Below are 19,484 nucleotides of genomic sequence, written 5' to 3' on the forward strand. Positions count from 1 at the left end.
CAGTGTCCTGGTTAGTTGCCATCAGCAGGTGTCTCTGCACCGATGCTGAGGGGCAGGGGAGGGAAATGGCACCTGCTGGTTCTTTTGTCACCGGAGAGGCAATGCCACCTCTCACAGATGTTCTCCAAAAAGTACAGTTTCTTCCCATGCCCCTTAGGTAATCCTTAGTTCGTGCCATCTGCCCCGGGGTTTTGCCTGCCTCTGCTGAGGCGTAGGGCAGCATCCTCAGTGGCCTATCACAGCCAAGCCCAGGGACCCCTGAAACTCTAGTCTTTGAGCCCCACTGGTTGCAAACCTGACGAAATTCGGCCTCTCTCCTTTTCAGAGCCAATGGCTTTGGGGAAGTGGTCTCCTTGTGTGTATCCTTGTGGGATCTTCTCTCTCATGCCTTTCTCTGCAACCAGGGCTCCCTCCCCTCCACAGCACCCATGATCCATTTCTCCCCCAAACCACGTCTCTGCACTTCCTACCTCCTTGAAGTGGCCTCTTCTCTTCCTCTAGTTGTGTAGTTTGTTCTGTCAGTTCTCAGGTTGATTTCTTGAGTATTCAGAATGATTTGATAGTTATCTAGCTGTGTTTGAGGGACAAGGCAAGCCTAGGATCCTCCAGCTATGCCGCCATCTTAGCTGCCCCCTTGAGTTGTATGAGTTCTTTATGTATTTTAGATGTTAATCCACTACTGGATATATCGTTTGCAAATATCTTTTCCCATTCGCTAGGTTGCCTTTTTGTTGTTGTTGGTTTCCTTCACTGTGCAAAAACTTTTAATTTCAGTCCTATTTATTTTTGCTTTTGTTGTTCTTACCTGAGGAGACAAATCCCCCCAAAATATTACTAAGATTGATGTCAAAAAGCTTACTGCCTATTATTTCTTCTAGGAATTTTATCGTTTCAGGTCTTACATTTAAGTCTTTAATCCATTTTTAGTTTATTTTTGTATATGGTGTAAGAAAGTGGTCTGGTTCCATTCTGTTGCATGTAGCTGTCCAGTTTTCCCAACACCATTTGTTGAAGAAACTGTCTTTCCCACACTATATGTTCTTGCCTCCTTTCCGTGGGTTAATTGACCATTTAAGCATGGGTTTATTTCTGAGCCCTGTATTCTGCTTTTGTTCCAGTACCATATTGTTTTGATTCCTGTAATTTGTAGTATAGTTTGAAATCATTCAAAGCCATTTAAAGGCTCTTGCCTATGAGTCCTCAGTGTCTCCTTTTTTTTTTTTTAAGATTTTATTTATTTATTCATGAGAGACAGAGAGAGAGACAGAGAGAGAGAGGCAGAGGGAGAAGCAGGCTCCCAAGGAGCAGGGAGCCCGATGCGGGACTCGATCCCGGGACTCAATCCAGGGACTCCAGGATCATGACCTGAGCCGAAGGCAGTCGCTTAACCAACTGAGCCACCCAGGCACCCCCATTTTTTTTTTTTTAAGATTTTGTTTATTTATTTGAGAGAGAGAGAATGAGAGAGAGAGCACATGAGAGGGGGGAGGGTCAGAGGGAGAAGCAGGCTCCTCGCTGAGCAGGGAGCCCGATGCGGAACTCGATCCCGGGACTCCAGGATCATGACCTGAGCCGAAGGCAGTCGCTTAACCAACCGAGCCACCCAGGCGCCCCCTGTAAGTGGTTTTAATACTAGTGGTGTGTGGACGTGGTGCCATGTGTTCTTTTGCTTGGACATGTTTCTACCTTGGGCTGCCTTCCTATTAGCACAGTATGGCCAGGACCCTGGCAATGAGGCCAGGATAGCTAGCTCTGAGGAGGTGTTGACTGGCATTTTGGAGAGATAAGGGGGCTTGGCCTGCGAAGCAGTAAGAAGATATCTGCCTTGGCGCCTGGGTGGCTCAGTTGGTTGAGCGACTGCCTTCGGCTCAGGTCATGATCCCAGGGTCCTGGGATCGAGTCCCACATCGGGCTCCCTGCTCCGCGGGGAGCCTGCTTCTCCTTCTCCCACTCCCCCTGCTTGTGTTCCCTCTCTCGCTGTGTCTCTCTCTGTCAAATAAATAAATAAAATCTTTAAAAAAAAAAAAAAAGATATCTGCCTTCACTTTGTGATTGCCCCCTTCAACTTGCATTCTAGGACCTGCAGTTCCCAGGGGTCTTGAAGGTCTGAACTGGATAAGGAGTATTAACTGCCCCCAGGAGAGGCTTCCAGCCAAGCCAACACTATAGTGGTTTCCAAACACTTTCTGTGTAAGAATCTCACCATCCACTGGAAAACAAATAAATATGGCTTCCCTTTAAAATTGTCTTTCTGCAAAGCACTGTGTGTTCATTGTAGCCGATTAGGTAAATTTAAATAATCTATTTCTTGTAAAACATCACCTGTTTTCCTAGTGGATTTTTTTAAAAAATTTTTATTTATTTATTTGAGAGAGAGTGAATGAGAAGAGAGAGTACAAGCGGGGGCAGGGGCGGAGGGAGAGGGAGAAGTAGGCTCTCCGCTGAGCAGGGAACCCGACATGGGGCTCAATCCCAGGACCCTGGGATTGTGACCTGAGCCCAAGGCAGATGCTTAACTCACTGAGCCACCTACGTGCTCCGCTTAGTGGATATTTAAGACATTGCTATTGTAAGTCATGTAGTGATAAAAAATCTTGTGTCTTCAAGCCACAAAAGTGGAAATGGTAGTTTGAAGGGTTTTCAGATACATAATGCTATCGATGCACATTGCCACTTATCCACTACATTTGTGCCCACTGACATTCCTGTCAACAATATGAACATACTTGCTTTCTAACACCTTATTATCCCTGGGAATTGCCAGTTAAAAAAAAAAGTCTGTTCTATTTTGATGAAAATGTCTTATTTTGCATTTTTTTTAAAGATTTTATTTATTTAGAGAGAGAGAGGGAGAGAACATGGGCAGGAGGAGGGGCAGAGAGAGGGAGAAGCATACTCCCCACTGAGCAGGGAGCCCAACGTGGGGCTCCATCCCAGGACCCTGAGATCATGACTTGGGCCGAAGTCAGACACTTAACTGACTGAACCACCCAGATGCCCTTTATTTTGCATTTTTTGATAATTTGTGAGGATGAACATCTTTTCTATGTGATGGCCGTGTGCCTCTCTTTCCTGTGATTTTTCTATTTATGCCCCTTTCTTCAGTTCTTTGGTGTAGGGTTTGAATGTTCTGAAACGTTTATTCTCAAAGAACTTTCAGAATCAGTTCATCACATAACAAAAGAGAATAAATATGTGGTAGAATTTTGACTTGAAATGGTTTCAAATTCTAGATTACTTTGGGCATAATTACTTTTTTTTTTTTCCCATTTATAAAAGCTATTGTATAGCAGTGATGCTTTATGGATTAGGATCTTACTATGCCTCACTTCTTTTTCCGGCTCTGTTTCATTGGTCCAAATTCCAGAATGGTGATAAACAATAGGGGAGGTGTGTTTGCTCTTCTCCTGGCTGTGATGGGAAGGCCACAGAGAAAGGTCAAGTCCAGTCTTCATTGTCAGTCTGGTTTTGGCTGTGGATTTCCCGAATGTAATTGTGGGTTTGTGATGGGATATCTGGCTGACTCTGTGAGTGTCTGAGGGAGAGGTCTGGTGTGGGGCTGAATGGTGTGGGGGCTGCAGGATCGGGCTAGGGGACTCTTCCTGATAGGACATGGTCTCAGTGACTTGCAAAGGGGGAAAAGCACTGCAAAAAGACTGCAGGAATAAGAGGCCAAGGTCTGAGGGGCAGAGCTGAGGGAAGAGGACCAGCTGGGAAGATTTTATTTTTGTGACAGAAACACAAGGAAGACTGTAGCAGATAAACATGGGATCAGGGAAGACTGCAGCGTGGCCCAGGCCCAAGAGCACAGGCCCGGGGAGCTGGCTCTTTGTTCTTCTCCTTTCGTCTGCCTTCCTTCTCTGGCCCGGAGAGCGCTACTGGCTGCCCTCCCGAGGCTGAGGGGGCAGTGACAGCTGGAGGGTCCTTAGCGACGGGAGGGTCATTCTCCGGGACAGCTGGGGTGCTGCCTGAGGACATGAGGCCACTCTGGGCCTCCCAGGGCTGGGGGGATTGTGACCCTGACATACTTTGGCACCTCGGAGGGTGGCATTTGAGTACCTGTCAAACACTCACCTGTCTGTGCCCAACCGCTCACGTATGTCCCATCAGCCCACACCCAGTACACCTGCTTGTCCACAACTGCCCATGTCATGCACATCCATCACACACCTGCCACATGACTGGTCACATGACTGCCTCATGGAACCCTCTCATACTTGCTTGAAGTTCACCACCTCACAGGTCACCTCACTTGCATGACATAGCCTGATGACAGACTTTTCTGTGACAGTGCCTGGGCCAGGGTTAGGGTTTGTACCTTCAGCTCTGAGGTCCCTGATGGTGGTGGTGGCTGGAAGCAAGGGAAGTCACCCTGCTTGAGACTCTCTGCCTTTTATTCCACTTTATGGAATGTGGTGACCTTTGAGTTGAGCCAAGAGTGGATGAAGATTTCCAGCACTCTCAGCCGGGCTCCCTCTGATTCTCTGTGCAAGTCTGCACATGGCGCCTGAGTGCTGGCTAGATTCCTCAGTTGTGTGGGTCTCAGACAGGTACTGTCATCCCTGAAGCCAGACAGAGGCATGGAATTACCAATTCAGAAACCATCCCTCCACTGCTCTGCTCACAGTTTCTCTGTGCCCCTGCTTTGCTTAGCTCAACCCCCTATACATCCACTTCTTTGCCTGTTCTCTGGTCCTTGGGTGGAGGATTCACACTGACCCTGGGGAGGAAGGCTGCATCAGGTTTGGGGAAGATGGTATGATTGAGGGCATCATACATGTGGGACGATGAGGCAGAGGGCTAACTCTGACTGAGGATAGTTTTAGCAACCTTAGGAGCAAAGGTTGACCCTGACTCTCTTATTCCCTCCCCGGGGGTGAGGGGCAATTACACTGACCCTGTTCCCCTTCACAGCAAGACTAGGCTATTCTTCTGGTCTCCACTTCCATATCTCACATTTTACCACTTGGCTTTCATTCCCACATCCATGCTGCAGTGGCTTCTGGGGAGGTCCCTGCTGGCCTCTGGTTATCAGCTGGGTACTGCCTTGACCTCATCTGGGGAGAGATTTCTCCACCAAGGTTATGGTAGAGTATACTGAGAGAAGACAATACAGACACGATATGTTTTAGAGATAGATTTGATAGGAGATCTGGTGGATTTGTTGTGAATGGTGAGGGAAAGGGGCTCTGGGGGTACCATTTACTACAATGGGGAAGAATTCCCATGGTTAGGCGGATACAGGGTATTTTGGGGGAAATTTGGAATTACATTTTGGACTTTGGACAGATATTTGAGTGCATCTAATAGGAGATTTCAAGTAGGCAGTTAGCTATGAGTTTGGAACTCCGATCTGGAGTGGAGATATAAAATGGAGAGTTAATGCCATAAAGATGGTGTTTTAATATAAGAACATCCATGAGATGATGTGGGGACAGAGAGAAAGAAGAAAGAGAAAGGAGTAGGTACAAAACATCACTTGTGCACCACTTTGAATCCTATCCGCCTCACCTGTTCCTCTGGCCACTGCTGGGACTACCAGATCCATAAAAGTTCAGATGATGGGGCGCCTGGGTGGCTCAGTTGGTTAAGCGACTGCCTTCGGCTCAGGTCATGATCCTGGAGTCCCGGGATCGAGTCCCGCATCGGGCTCCCTGCTCAGCGGGGGGTCTGCTTCTCCCTCTGACCCTCTTCCCTCTTGTGCTGTCTCTCATTCTCTCTCTCAAATAAATAAATAAAATCTTTAAAAAAAAAAAAAAAGTTCAGATGATGTCTAGACTTAGGAAATGCCTTGCTTACCATCATTTTACAGCAAATGAAGCATGCCAGTTGTCTCATGTTCATTAAAGTCACTGGTCTTGCTATGTTCCCCCTCAACCAGAAGCAGTTGATTTGATTGCCTGGCCTTTTGAAGGCTCAGGTATGCTGGCTGGGCACTGACACATTTCGGGGCTGGTAAGATGTCCTCTGGGATACAATGTGTGCTCTAAATCAGCAACCAGTGTGTGAATAACCAATCCACTGACTGGAGGGGGCACATCAGCACCTCTTGCGGTCTTCTTGCCAGTTTTTTCCCATAGCCTAGAATCCTGAGTCTGAGGTTCTGAGGGGTTGCTGGTCACATGATGAGATTTGAACTCTGGGAGGTCACTTCTGGTTGTCCTGGGCAGGGGGCTTAATGGATGAGTCTGGAGGAAGGATGCCATATCCCAGAAAGATGCTAGTGCCAAGGTCCACACTTAGGGGTCCCAAACATTTGACGGGAAATAACCTCTATGAGGTGGGCAGGTTGGGGCCAGGAGATGAGTCTTAAGTAGGATGCGTAGGATGCAGGTGAGCCTTGAGGGAGGTGTTGGGAGTGCTGGGTAAAGCCAGAGAGTGGGTCGTTGAGAGGTAGGAGGCCAGCTCTGAGCTGGTGGGGATCCTGGCAAAGGTTTAGCCCAGAGCTCCTGGGAGGCGGCTGTTGGATGGCGTGGGAGGTCTGAGGGGGCCTCTGTTGCAACCAAATCCCTAAAATCTCCCTCAGCTTTCCCTGCTATTTTGCTAGGCCCAGGGAACCAGAGGAGAACTGGTTCTCATGATCCAGGGGAGATGTGTAGAGACCGATGCCCTACAGTAAGTTGGAGGGAAGTGAAGGAGAAAGAGGAGCTGACAGGATGGACTGGGGCTTTGCCAGGCAGCTCAGGTAAAGAAGGGAGCTGTAGGCAGGAGCCAGAATGTGCTGTGGCCTAGAGGCCTGAAACTACTGGTCATGTTCTAAACACTGTGGGTGGTTTGGGTGATGGATGAGAAAAGTGGCCAGAGGCAGGTAGGTCTTGAACGATCTTCAAAGCATCTGCATTTCATCCTGAGGAAGGGTGATCAGGTATCCCTGAGGGGTTTGAGTGGAGAATAGGCTGCTCAGATGTGAGTTTAAGAAAGGTCACTCTGGCAGCTGTGGTGAGTGGATGTAGGGAGTTGAGCCTGGGGGAAGGAAGCAATTGCCATCATTCAGGTCATAGTCAGCAAGCCTAAAAAATCATTCACTCTTTATTTGCTCTTTTTTTCTTTTAAAGATTTTATGTATTTATTTGACAGAGAGAGAGAGAGCACAAGTAAGGGAAGGAGCAGCTGAGGGAGAGGGAGAAGCAGGCTTCCCGTGGAGCAGGGAGCCCGACGCAGGGCTTGATCCCAGGACCCTGAGATCATGACCTGAGCCGAAGGCAGACGCTTAGTGACTGAGCCACCCAGGTGCCCCAGCTCTTTTTTTTTTTTTAAGATTTTATTTATTTGAGAGAGAGAGCAAGAGCCAGAGAGCATGAGCAGGGTGAGAGAGTATGAGTGGGCTGAAGGGCTGAGGGAGAAGCAGACTGCTGAGCAGGGAGCCCAATGCGGGGCTCGATCTTGGGACTCCAGGATCATGACCCAAGGCAAAAGCAGACGCTTAACCGACTGAGCCACCCAGGTGCCCCTTGCTCATTTTTTATCAAAAAATTTCTGAGCATGTCCTTGGACCCAAGCCCTGTAGGAATCATAACCCTGAAAGTGGCAGGAGTTCCCTAGGCCACATGCAAGAGGGCATGACCTTGTCTAGTTCTCTCTCATTACACAGAAGGGGACTGAAATTCAGAGGGGCAAAGTGTCCTTCCCCCCAAGTTCCTGCATAGACCTAGAGCATAGATCCTGGATGAAGTCCCAAGTGTTATCACTCCTACCCAGCCATCTTTGAAACGTAATATGAATCTCAGCTATGATTCTGTTTTCCTCCCCTGCCCTCCCTCCCCTTCTTTCCTTCCTTCCCCCCTTCCTTCCTTCCTTTTTCTTTCCTTCCTTCCTTCTTTCCTTCCTTCCTTCTTTCCTTCCTTCCATGCTTTCAACTATCTAAAAGTCTAGGGAAAGAATTTTTTCCACATTTTTCCAGGTGCCCAGATCACATTTATTAACATAATCACTGATGTCACCAAAAAAATCTTTAAGTATTGGGAAGCTGTCATATTCATGGTGGTGGATACAAGTTTTCCAAAATTCTAGTTTTTACCTGATCACTCAATATTTTTGCTGGCCGCAAATGTTGGCAAATATTTTTCTCATAGTGGCAGGTTCACTTTGAGATGTATGCTAAGTATGCAGGTATGAAATATCATTGTTTATCTCCTAGTTGTACTTTCAAGTGCCAAGGGTGTTCCATGAGTAAGGTAGCTAGTTCAACTCACAATGCCAACCATCACAGAAGTGGTTTTCCTCTAGACAAACATCCTTCGCAAGTGTGCAGAAGTGCTTGATACACACATCCCATTTCATCACACAGAACATTACACAGACTTGTACTCAAAGGTCAAGATTTCATACAATTAATAACTTGTACATTAAACAGTAAAAATTATCAGGCATATTCTCAAGGGAAACTAGCTGTGTGTGTGTGTGTATGTGTGTGTGTCAGTGAAAACTATAATGACTATTGGTATAGTTTGGGGTCACTGCCTTGATGCATGTGATGACACCCCTGGTTTTAGCCATCATTGCTATTCTGCCAAACGGACAGTTGAGAAGGGCAAATTATATCTTGGTATTATTATTCAAATAGTTTTGACCTCATGCCCCCCTCGAATGGGCCTTGGGGACCGTCAAGGACTGTGTCATATACTTTGAGAATCATTGTTCCATATGATATCGTACAGTCTAAGTAATCTCATACAATTTTTAAAAAATTCTATAATTTCCATTTATTTCCAAGCATACAGTTTATATAATGTGGAAAAAAATTCTTTCCCCAACTCTTACAGAATCCACTCCCATCTTTTCTATTTGTTGGGTTGATCACAAGATCAGTGAAGCTGTTAGAGGTTTGGATTTCCAGCTAGCAGACTCTGAGAAGGCATTAAGTATCCAAGTTGTTTATTTAGGAAAGAATACCCTTGGGATCAGCACTGTGCACGTTAGGGTGAAGGATGTAGGAATTGATAGAGAAGTCAAGCTCCAATGTAGGTCCAAATAATCAGAGTCAGTTATCCCTGTGAAGGAGGTGACTCTTCTTGCTGGTGGTCCCTAGACATAGGATCCCCAATTGTCCCGGCAGCATCCATAGCTTTTACACTTGGTCTTAGCCAGAAGGCTGAAAAGCAATTCAACCATAGCCTTTAGTTGAATGGGACTCTTTCTGTGTCCCCTCGCAGAAGTGTTTTCCCTTTGGAGACTAGGACCTCTAATCTTGGAGAGCCTACAGTATGGGGACAGGAAGCAAATATTCCCCAAGTGAACCAGTTGGGAGTGATGGCAAATGGGACCACTTCTGCTTCCATCCTTGTTTCCCAGATCCATGTATTCTTCCTTTCGGAGGAAGGCAAACTAACTGTGGTAGGCAGAACATGGCCCCCAGAGATGTCCACATCCTTACCCCTGGAATCTGTGCATATGTTACCTTACACAGCAGAGGGAGCTTTGGAGATGTGATTAAGTTAAAGGACGTAGAAATGAGGGGATTATCTTGTATTACCTGAGCAGGCGCAATGTCATTGCAAGCGTCCTCATAAGTGAAAGAGGGAGGCAGGGGAATCAGAGAAAGAGCGTTGTTGAGAGCAGAGGCCAGAGTGATGTAATTGCTGATTTTAAAGATGGCAGGCAGCCATAAGCTAAGGAGTATGGGCAGCCCCTAGAAGATGGAAAAGGCAACAAAACAACCACAAAAATGACAAAAACCAAAAACCAACCCCACAATTTCTCCCCCAAAGCTTCCGGAAGGAATGCAACCCTGCTTACACCTTGATTTGAGCCCAGTGAGACCCATTTTGGATTTCTGACCTCCAGAACTGTAAGCTAATAAATTTGTCTTGTTTTAAGCCAGTGAATTTGTGATAGCTTGTTACAGCAGCAATAGGAGACTAATACAGAGACATTGTACCATAGAAAGGTTTCTTATGTAATGTGCATGGTGCATCCCAGAGGATGGAATACCTGTCACCTCTGAGATGGCACTGTAGCTATGCATTCAGCCTCCTGTTCCATTGCTCTATCAGAATCTTCTTCTTGGTCTTCCCTGGTATGGTATCTTTTTTTTTTTTTTTAATTTATTTGACACAGATTCAAACCTAGATGGGATGACAGTGTCTGTGCCCTACCCTAATAGCACGACAGGGGTAGAAGTAATTCCCTTTCTAGAGGAATGTACCGTCCTCCACGGCCTGAAGTTGTCTTTATAATTTATCACTCACAGTGTCTTGCAAATGATTAAAAAACAGGCAAGCATGCAAAAAGACAACAATAATGGCTTCAAAAATCAAGAGAAAAAAATACAAATTTATTTTATTTTATTTTTTTTAAGATTTTAGTTATTTGACAGAGAGAGACAGCAAGAGAGGGAACACAAGCAGGGGGAGTGGGAGAGGGAGAAGCAGGCTCCCCGCTGAGCAGGGAGCCCGATGTGGGGCTCGATCCCAAGGCCCTGGGATCATGACCTGAGCCGAAGGCAGCCGCTTAACTGACTGAGCCACCCAGGCATCCCAAGAAAAAATACAAATAAAGCAGATTCACAGGAGATTCAAACACTGAAATGATCAGACATGAAATTTAAAATAAATGTGATTAATAAATTAAATGGCAAGATGGATAATTTCAGCAGATAACTGGAAAGTATTTTAAAAAAAACAAAATAGACATTCTAGAACTGAAAACACGATAAAGTATTCAGGTAATATTTCAAGAGCAGATTAGGTGCAACTGTTGAGAACATTAATAAATTGTAATTTAGATCAAAGGAAAATATCTAGAATAAAACAGAAAGACAAAAAGGATGTAAAATAGGGCGCCTGGGTGGCTCAGTTGGTTAAGCGACTGCCTTTGGCTCAGGTCATGATCCTGGAGTCCCTGGATCGAGTCCCGCATCGGGCTCCCTGCTCGGCAGGGAGTCTGCTTCTCCCTCTGACCCTCCCCCTTCTCATGTGCTCTCTCTCATTCTCTCTCTCTCAAATAAATAAATAAAATCTTTAAAAAAAAAAAAAGGATGTAAAATATAGAAAAGTGGGAAGGAGATACGGACACGGGAAAAAATCCTACGTATGTAGATGTTCAAATTACTGGTGTGATTTCTGTCTTCTGGCTGGACCCAGACTGATAAGGGTGACTCCCGGGGGCAAAGTCAGCAGCGAGTGGCCACAGCCTTGCAAGGACCTCAGGTAACAAAGACCACTTAGCTGCTCAGAAGGTGACAGGGCAATCCTCTGGCACTTCCGAGATTGGGCTATGCTGAGTGGAGTTGCCTGGAGGGTGCATTAATTTGCACTCTGGGCATCCAGAGAACTTAGCAGTGCCAGGAAATGACTTCTTAGGGGACTTACTGGACCAGGAAGTAATAAATCAGTATTATTTTACATATATATTCATTTATTTCAAGTATAAGTAACATAGAATTATATTAGTTTCAGGTGTACAATATAATGGTCCAACAATTCTATACATTTCTCAGTGCTCATCAAGATAGGCGTACTCAAGCAGCAATAAACTAGATCTACAGTAAGCCTGTCACCTAGTCCCTGAAACACCCTAGAGTTCCAGTTGTTAAGGTTTGGTTGATGAGTCAACAGTTGGTTTGGTGGGTGCTGAAGCCTTGGGACTGGCGGGCCTGAGATGGTGGTGGTGGGGAGACCCTCAGAAGGCTTGGAACAGCAATTATTAGTCAAAATGTGCAAGTATTTCAACATTTTGAGAACTAAAAGAGGTAATACTGGAATGAACCAGCTGAATGTCAGCTCTCTCAGTAACCCATCATTATATTTATAGTCGATCATATCCTCCATGACATACTTTATACCCTAATCAGCCTCTACCTTTTGGTAGACCATATGCTCGTGAGGACCTGTTCTTTGTACGCTCACTACACTTGCCTGGACAATCCTCATTTCTTGATGAATCCTACCATCCAGTTGAGCTGGGAGCATTGTTAGAGAAAGTCAGAAAACTGGAATGAATGGCTCCTCTATACATTCATGATATGTAATCTCAGCTTACTTCACATTTCTCCTCAACAATGGATAAAGGAGATAATACTTTGATTTTTATTTCAGAGCATACTTCATACACAACTTCATTTTGAAGAATAACATATGTATTAAATGCATTGAGAAAATTACCTTCAAACCCCCAGCCCACCTCTTACTAGATGCCTAAGTGAAGGCAAATTAATTTGCCAACCTATTTTGTAGTTTCTTTATCTATAAGTTGATTATTTGTGAGGAATCTTTTAAACTTTTATATTGATTCTCATCCTACCTCATTTTTTTTTGTCCCAGATATTTCCCATTCTTTTTTTTAGCCTCCCAAACAGATGTATTTTAACCATGAATCTAACAAAGCATGACCTTTACAACCCCTCATTTTCATGGATGCTTTCAATTGCTAGAAAGGGACATAGTAATGTGTTTACATAATCATCTATTTAAGACGTTTTTTTAAAAAGATAAAGTATTTTAAACACAGTTAAAATTCCATCTCTTTGCATTTTGACTTACTGTCTTTCACATTTCCCCCTCTTTATGGATGGTTTTGGACTGCGGACACTTTTTTGTTGTTGTTTTTTGTTTTGTTTTTGTAATAGGACTATTGGGTCTCTTCAAAACAATTTATTCAGATATAATTAATTTCCAATAAGATGCATCCAATTTTAGTTTACATTTTGATAAATTCTGAGAAATTTTTACACTGATAAACATATGTAAACAAGATATTAAACATTTCCATTATCTCCCCATATAAATGGAATCATGCACGATATGATCTTTTATATCTAGATATGTTGTGTGCAGCAATAATTCAAAATTTTGCCGAATAGTATTTCATTATATTGATATGCCCCAATTTTTTTATCCAATTGCATGTTGATGGAAGTTTATTTTTTCAGAATTATGTTTTTTTATTGTAGTGGGAAACACATGAAATCTACATTCTTAACAAAATTTTGAATACAGTATTGTTAACTATAAGCACCATATTGTGTAGTAAATATCTAGAACTTTTGCCTCTTGCATAACTGAAACTTCATACCCAATGAACAGCATCTTCCAGTTTCCTCCTCCCCTCAGCCCTTGGCAACTACCATTCTACTTTCTGCTTCTATGGGTTTAACTACTTAAATACCTCATATAAGGGGAATCATGCAGTATTTGTCTTTCTGTGACTAGCTTATTTCATTTACATAATGTCCCTTAGGTTTATCCATGTTGTGCTTATAATAAGATTTCCTTCTTTTTAAAGGTTGAATAATACTCCATTGTATGTATACATACCACATTTTATTTTTTCTTTCTTTTTATTTTTTTTTAAGATTCATTTATTTGAGAGAGGAAGCGAGAGAGCACAAGCAGGGGTAGGGGCAGAGGGAATCCCAAGCAGACTCTGCACTAAGTGCTAGCCCAAGTTGGGGCTTGATCCCATGACCTATGAGATCATGACCCAAGCCAAACCAAGAGTCTGGCGCTCAACCAACTGAGGCAACCAGGCACCGCCATACCACATTTTCTTTATCCATTCATCCATTACTTTACTTCTCCCTCTCCAGTATGTATTCCTTTTTTATTCCTTTATTTCACTGGTCAGAACCTCCAGTATAATGTTTAAAAGAAATGGTAAAAGTGGGAATCATTGCCTTGTTCTTGATTTTAGGAGGAAAGCATTCAGTCCTTCACCATTAAGTTTATGACAGTTTTAGATGTTTTTGCAGATGCAACTTATAATTTGAGAAAGCTCCTTTCTCTTCTTAGTTTACTGATAATTTTTATTATGAAAGTTTTGATTTTTTCAAATATATTTTCTATATCTATTAGGATGATCATATGGCTTTTCTCCATTATTCTGTTAATATGGTGGATTGCATTGATTGATTTTGAATGTTAAACCAATTTTGCATTTCCAGGATAAAACCACTTTGTCATGATGTGTCACCCTTTTTATGTGTTTTTGGATTTGATTGCTAATATATTTTTTTAAGATTTTATTTATTTGAGAGAGAGTGAGCGAGAGAGAGAGAGTGCACAAGCAGGGGGAGGGGCAGAGGGAGAAGCAGACTTCCTGTAAGCAGGGAGCCTGATGTGGGACTTGATCCCAGGACCCTGGGATCATGACCTGAGCGGAAGGCAGATGATCAGCCGACTGAGGCATCCAGGCGCCCCTGCTAATATTTTCTTACGGATTTTTGTGTGCATGTTTATGAAGGATATTGGTCTACAGTTTTCTTGCAATATTTTTTTGTATTTATTTATGTTTATTTTTTAAAGATTTTGTTTGTTTATTTGAGAGACAGAGAAAGAGAGCATGCACATGAGAGGGCACAAGCAGGGGGGAGGAGGGACAGAGGGAGAGAGAGAAGCAGGCTCCTGGCTGAGCAGGGAGCCCAGTGTGGAGCTCTATCCCAGGACCCTGGGATCATGACTTGAGCTGAAGGCAGATGCTTAACCAACTGAACCACCCAGGTGCTCTGGATGGATTTATTATGAGAATAATGCTGGCCTCAAGACAGGAGTTGGGAATGTTCTTTTGTCTTTCATTTTCTTACAGCATTCATATAGGGTTGGTATTATTTCTTCTTGGAATGTTTGATAGAATTCACCAGTAAAACTTTATGAGCCTAGAGCTTTCTGTGTGTGAAGTTTTAATTAAAAGTTTAATTTTCTTAACAGATACAGGGTTATTGAAATATCTTTTGCCTTGAGTCAGTTTTTGTGATTTGTGTCTTAAAGCAAGTTGTCCATTTCATCTAAGCCATCAGATTTATTGGCATAATTTGTTCATAATATTTCTCTGTTATTACTTTTATTAAGTGGAGAATCTATAAGGCCATTCCTTTTTAAATTTCTGTTTGGTAATTTGTGTCTTATTTCTTATTGATCAGTGGTACAGTTTTGTCAACTTTATTGATTTCTCGAAAAACTAAGTTTTGGTGTCATTGATATTCTTAATTGTTTATCCATTTTCTACTTCATTAACATCATACTTTCTTTTCTTCCTGAATTGGTTAGTAAATATTGTATACTGTTTATTTTTTTTTAAGATTTTATTTATTTATTTGACAGAGAGAGACACGAGAGAGGGAACCAGGGGGAGTGGGAGAGGGAGAAGCAGGCTTCCCATGGAGCAGAGAGCCTGATGCGGGGCTCGATCCCAGGACCCTGGGATCATGACCTGAGCCAAAGGCAGCCGCTTAACGACTGAGCCACCCAGGCACCCCTGTATACTGTTCAGTAGAAGCAGTGATACCTTGGTAAACATCTTACCTCATTTCTTTTTTTTTTTTTAAGATTTATTTATTTAGAGAGAGAGAGAGCAGGAGGGGCAAAGGGAGAAAAGGGAGAGGGAAAGAGAATCTCAAGCAGACTCTGTGCTGAGTGTGGAGCCCTATGCAAGGCTTGATCTCATGACCCTGAGATCATGACCTGAGCTGAAATTAAGAGTCAGACACTTAACTGACTATGCCACCCAGGTGCCCCACCTCATTTTTATTTTAAGTGGATTGCTTATAATATTTTCCATCAAGTATGATGTTTGTTGTAGTTTTTTACAAATGCACTTTATCATGCTCATGAAAACCTCTTTTTTTCCCATTTTAATTTTTTAAAATCATAAATGACTCTTTAGTATTCCAGAACTTATTTTTCTGCACTAATTGAGATGATCATTTGATTTTTCTCCTTTAGTCTGTTAAGGCAGTGAATTCTATATTTTTGTAATGCTAAACTATGTGTGCACTCTTGGAATAAAATAAACTTTTTTCTTTGCCATATATATATATTTACTATATATATATTTGAAGATTTTGTTTGTCAGAGAGAGAGAGAGAATGCACAAGCAGGGCGAGCAGCAGAGGGAGAGGGAGAAGCAGGCTCCCTGCTGAGCAGGGAGCCCAATGCGGGGCTCCATCCCAGGACTCTGGGATCATGACCTGAGCCGAAGGCAGATGCTTAACCGAATGAGCCACCCAGACGCTCTAATCATCGATCTTTTGAATGCAAACAATTTTGAACCCATGAAGTGTGGCTCTAGGGTCCATGCTCTTAACCATTACATCATACTGCGTCTCCAGCTTCTTTCTTGGAAGGAATGCCTGGATCCAGACATTCTGTGCATGAAAGGGATAGGGAAGTGAGATTAGAGATTCAGTGGTTCCACATAGAAATTTCCCATCCGTTGCCTCTTTTTGGCTTTGCAGCTTTATTTACTCTTACCCACTGCACTGCCCAGTGCCTCGGAAGTCCAAACCTATTTGGGATTCTGGAGAAAAAATTGGCTTTTCCCTTCTTTTCCCTTACTTACTAGATGTGGCTTTCTCTACCTGGAGTTAGCACATCTTTCTCTGCTTTCTATTCTCTGAAAACATGTCATTTTTATTATTATTTTTTTTTTTTTGAGAGAAAGCGGGAGAGAGAGAGCGAAAACATGCGAGGAGGGGAATGGGCAGAGGGAGAGGGAGAGAGAGAGAGAGAATCTTAAGCAGGCTGTATGCCCCGCATGGAGCCTGACACGGGGCTCGATCTCATGACCCCGAGATCATGACCTGAGCCAAAATCAAGAGTCAGACGCTTACCTGACTGAGCCACCCAGGCACCCAATTGTCTGAAAACATGTTATATTCAACCACCTGGTGATAATCCCTGTGCTGTTCCTTTTGTCCCTGTGGGCTTATACTTCTAAATTCTTTTACTGTCTTTTTCATGGGACTTTGAGAAGGAAAAGAGAACCAGAAATTTATTTTTCACTGTTTTTTTTCCCACTTCACAGCATTTCCTGAGAGGTGGGGTGTTTTGTAAGCCTGGGCTGACGCAGTGAGCACACTGTGCACCACACTGGACAGTAGTACAGTCTCCTTGGACTTTAATGATCAGCCTGCAGCCCATTTTGCCTTATTCCTCCTGGGCTCCTTTCAGGGTCTCTCTTAGTCTAGAGCTTCCCCAGTAATCTCGGGCCTTGCTTTATTTTTTTTTCCTGGGCACCTAGACCAAAATGGGTTAGATATCCTTCTGATTTATTCTTATGTCTTCTGTGCCTCTCTTGAAAGAATGTAGGATGGGCTAGCCCCTCATGGCCTCAGTATGGAAGAAACTCCTCAGGCTTTTCCAGTCTTTTCCTCTTGCCACTTTCACCAAATGTCTTCTACTCTACTTGGTTGCCTTTCCTTCTTGGTCAGGAAGCTGGACGTAGGTCACTGGGTCAGTTTGTGTTCCCATCAGAGGAGACCCAGACACGAGGACTTGGGGGCAGGCAATTTATTTGGGAGGTGATCTCAGGGTGCTCAGGTGAGGAACCTAAGGGAAGTGAAACAGGAAAGTGAGGAAAGCCACAGGGCTGGGCAACTGGGACTCAAGACCACGGGACATCTTATCAGAGACAGGGTGGAATTCACCTCCATAACTGAGTCGAGGAGGCTGGGATCTGTATTATTTGAGGGTTGCCTGTGGGCATAAACTCCTTCACACTCTCAGAGTGAGCCTAAGAGTTGTTCAGCAAGCTCCCAGGTCGGGGGGAAGGCCAGCGAACAGTGAAGGGAGATGCAGGTGTTTGAGGAGGGATGATGTCTCCAAGAGGGGATTATCTGCCACAGCTTCAGATGAACTTAGGTGGGACTACGTGGAAGTGGGGCAGGGCTTTTATGATCTCAGAGGCAAGGTCATGTGAGAATCTGAGATCAAAAGCCTCAAGTTTCTGACATTCATCTTTCAAGCCATCGAAGTTTGGATGTCAAACAGAATGGGATTTAGAAGGGCATCTGAACTTGACTTTTTTTTTTTTTTTTAAGATTTTATTTATTTGACAGACAGAGAGACAGGAGAGAGGGAACACAAACAGGGGGAGTGGGACAGGGAGAAGCAGGCTTCCTGCTGAGCAGGGAGCCCGAAGCGGGGCTCGATCCCAGCACTCTGGGATCCTGGCCTGAGCCATAGGCAGACACTTAAAGACTGAGCCACCCAGGTGCCCCACTTTTTTTTTTAAAGATTTTATTTATTTATTTGAGAGAGAGAGAGAGCACAAATGCGGGGTGAGGGGCAGGGGAGAAGCAGACTCCCCACTGAGCAGGGAGCCTGAAGTGGGACTCGATCCTAGACCCCTGAGATCATGACCTGAGCTGAAGGCAGATGCTTAACCGACTGAGCCACCCAGGCGCCCCTGCACTTGATTTTTTTACCCTGGCCCCAGATTAGATAAAGATTCCACAGGTTGGAAGAAGGCAGTGCACAAGGACAACTTCGAGATGCCTCGTGTACTAGCCGTCCCCAGGGAGTTCTGTGGGAGGTGAGCAACAGTCGAGAGACTAATTGTGTCTCAGTGAGAACAAACTGCCCGTCACTCATCATCTTCTCACCTTTCAGTGGGGCGCCCCTCACTCCCTGCACTTGCCATGGACCGGGGTGAGTCTTTATCCATGACATTGGAAGACCCATCCAACTCATCTCTCTCAGAGCCCAGCTCTCCTTATGAAAGCCCCAGAGCTTTTAGATGTGTAGAATGGCCGAGTGTGGAATACACATCCTGGGGCACCTGTGATGGGAGGAGTCTCGGCCTCACAACCTGCTTATGCCCCCTGGACTCCACTTGCTATCACAGGGCCGGTTTTCCATCTCAGAAGCAGCCCCCAGCCAGACCCTGGGCGTCAGAGTGGTTGGCCGTTGGCCAAGAGCCGGGTCTCACTCTGGGCAAGGCGGCCTGTGCCACCTGTGGGTCCTGGGGCACAGAAGTGCTCAGCCACCCCAGCTCTTCTAATTATCATTCCCCCCCGCCCCCACCCCGCCCATGGCATTCCATGGAGGAAGAACATCCAGCAGCATTCAAATCTAGCCACAGTGGGAAGGCACCCTGGAGGTCCCTGCTGTTGCACCCCTCCACCCCCAAAGCCCAGGCCTAGGAGCAAGCACTGTCCATGGATTGCAAGGCTTTTATTGCTGGAATCCTTTACTCAGACACCTGGACATGGTAGGCTGCTGAGACTACTCAGTTAGTGATCAGTTAAGTGACATCCTTGGGGCTCCTGGAAGAGATGGCTCCGTTAACACAAAGGACTTGCGTATATTTTATCCTGCAAAGAGAAAGTCAGGAAACCTGGTGAGGCCTCAAGGGGTACAAGAGACATCGAGCTCTGCTGAACACTCACTGGACCCTTCCTGGAGAGGAGACTGCAGGTTTGCTTGGGGGATGGCTTCTGGATCTGAGCAGGCAAAGGTGGATTCCTCCCAATCTCCTGCACCACAAGAGAATCCCAGGTGCGCCTCTTCCTCCAGGGGAGCAGAGGGAAGAAGAGGGGTCACTGTGGTGGGATGGGGGGCATTTGTGGATAGAATGGAAAGAGGCGGCCGAGAAGGTCCTGGTGGGGCTCCAGATGCACCTGTGGGCACCTGGGGGTCTCCGGCTCTGCTTCCTCCTCCTGCCCCTTGGACACTTGCTGCTTGACGCAGTAGCTTGTTCCCCTCTTGGGACAGCAGAGAGAGGATTCACTGTGATTTTCCACACGGGGCATCTCAGGCCTAGGAAGGACC

General features: G+C 44.8%; 1 protein-coding gene across 4 annotated transcripts in view; it reads right to left on the minus strand.

Moving 5' to 3' along the window:
• Positions 1-16,630: 16,630 nt before the first annotated feature.
• Positions 16,631-19,484, minus strand: part of LOC123855534 (major allergen I polypeptide chain 1-like) — a 38,373-nt gene continuing 35,519 nt past the window's right edge. For 2 of the 4 annotated variants that reach the window (XR_010408219.1, XM_045891248.3), the window contains exon 3: positions 19,092-19,472. Coding sequence is in view for 3 of the 4 variants with exons in the window: in XM_045891248.3 (XP_045747204.1) it covers positions 19,467-19,472 (6 nt within the window). In the remaining variant the exon portion in view is untranslated. Of the gene's footprint in view, positions 17,262-18,407; positions 19,028-19,091; positions 19,473-19,484 lie in introns of those variants that run through there. The other 2 variants (XM_045891246.3, XM_045891247.3) reach the window with 2 other exon arrangements.

This window comes from Mirounga angustirostris, unplaced genomic scaffold (genome assembly GCF_029215605.1).
Source record: "Mirounga angustirostris isolate CCGP_5_RB_7025 unplaced genomic scaffold, mMirAng1.0.hap1 SCAF_16, whole genome shotgun sequence".
NCBI classification, from domain to species: Eukaryota; Metazoa; Chordata; class Mammalia; order Carnivora; family Phocidae; genus Mirounga; species Mirounga angustirostris.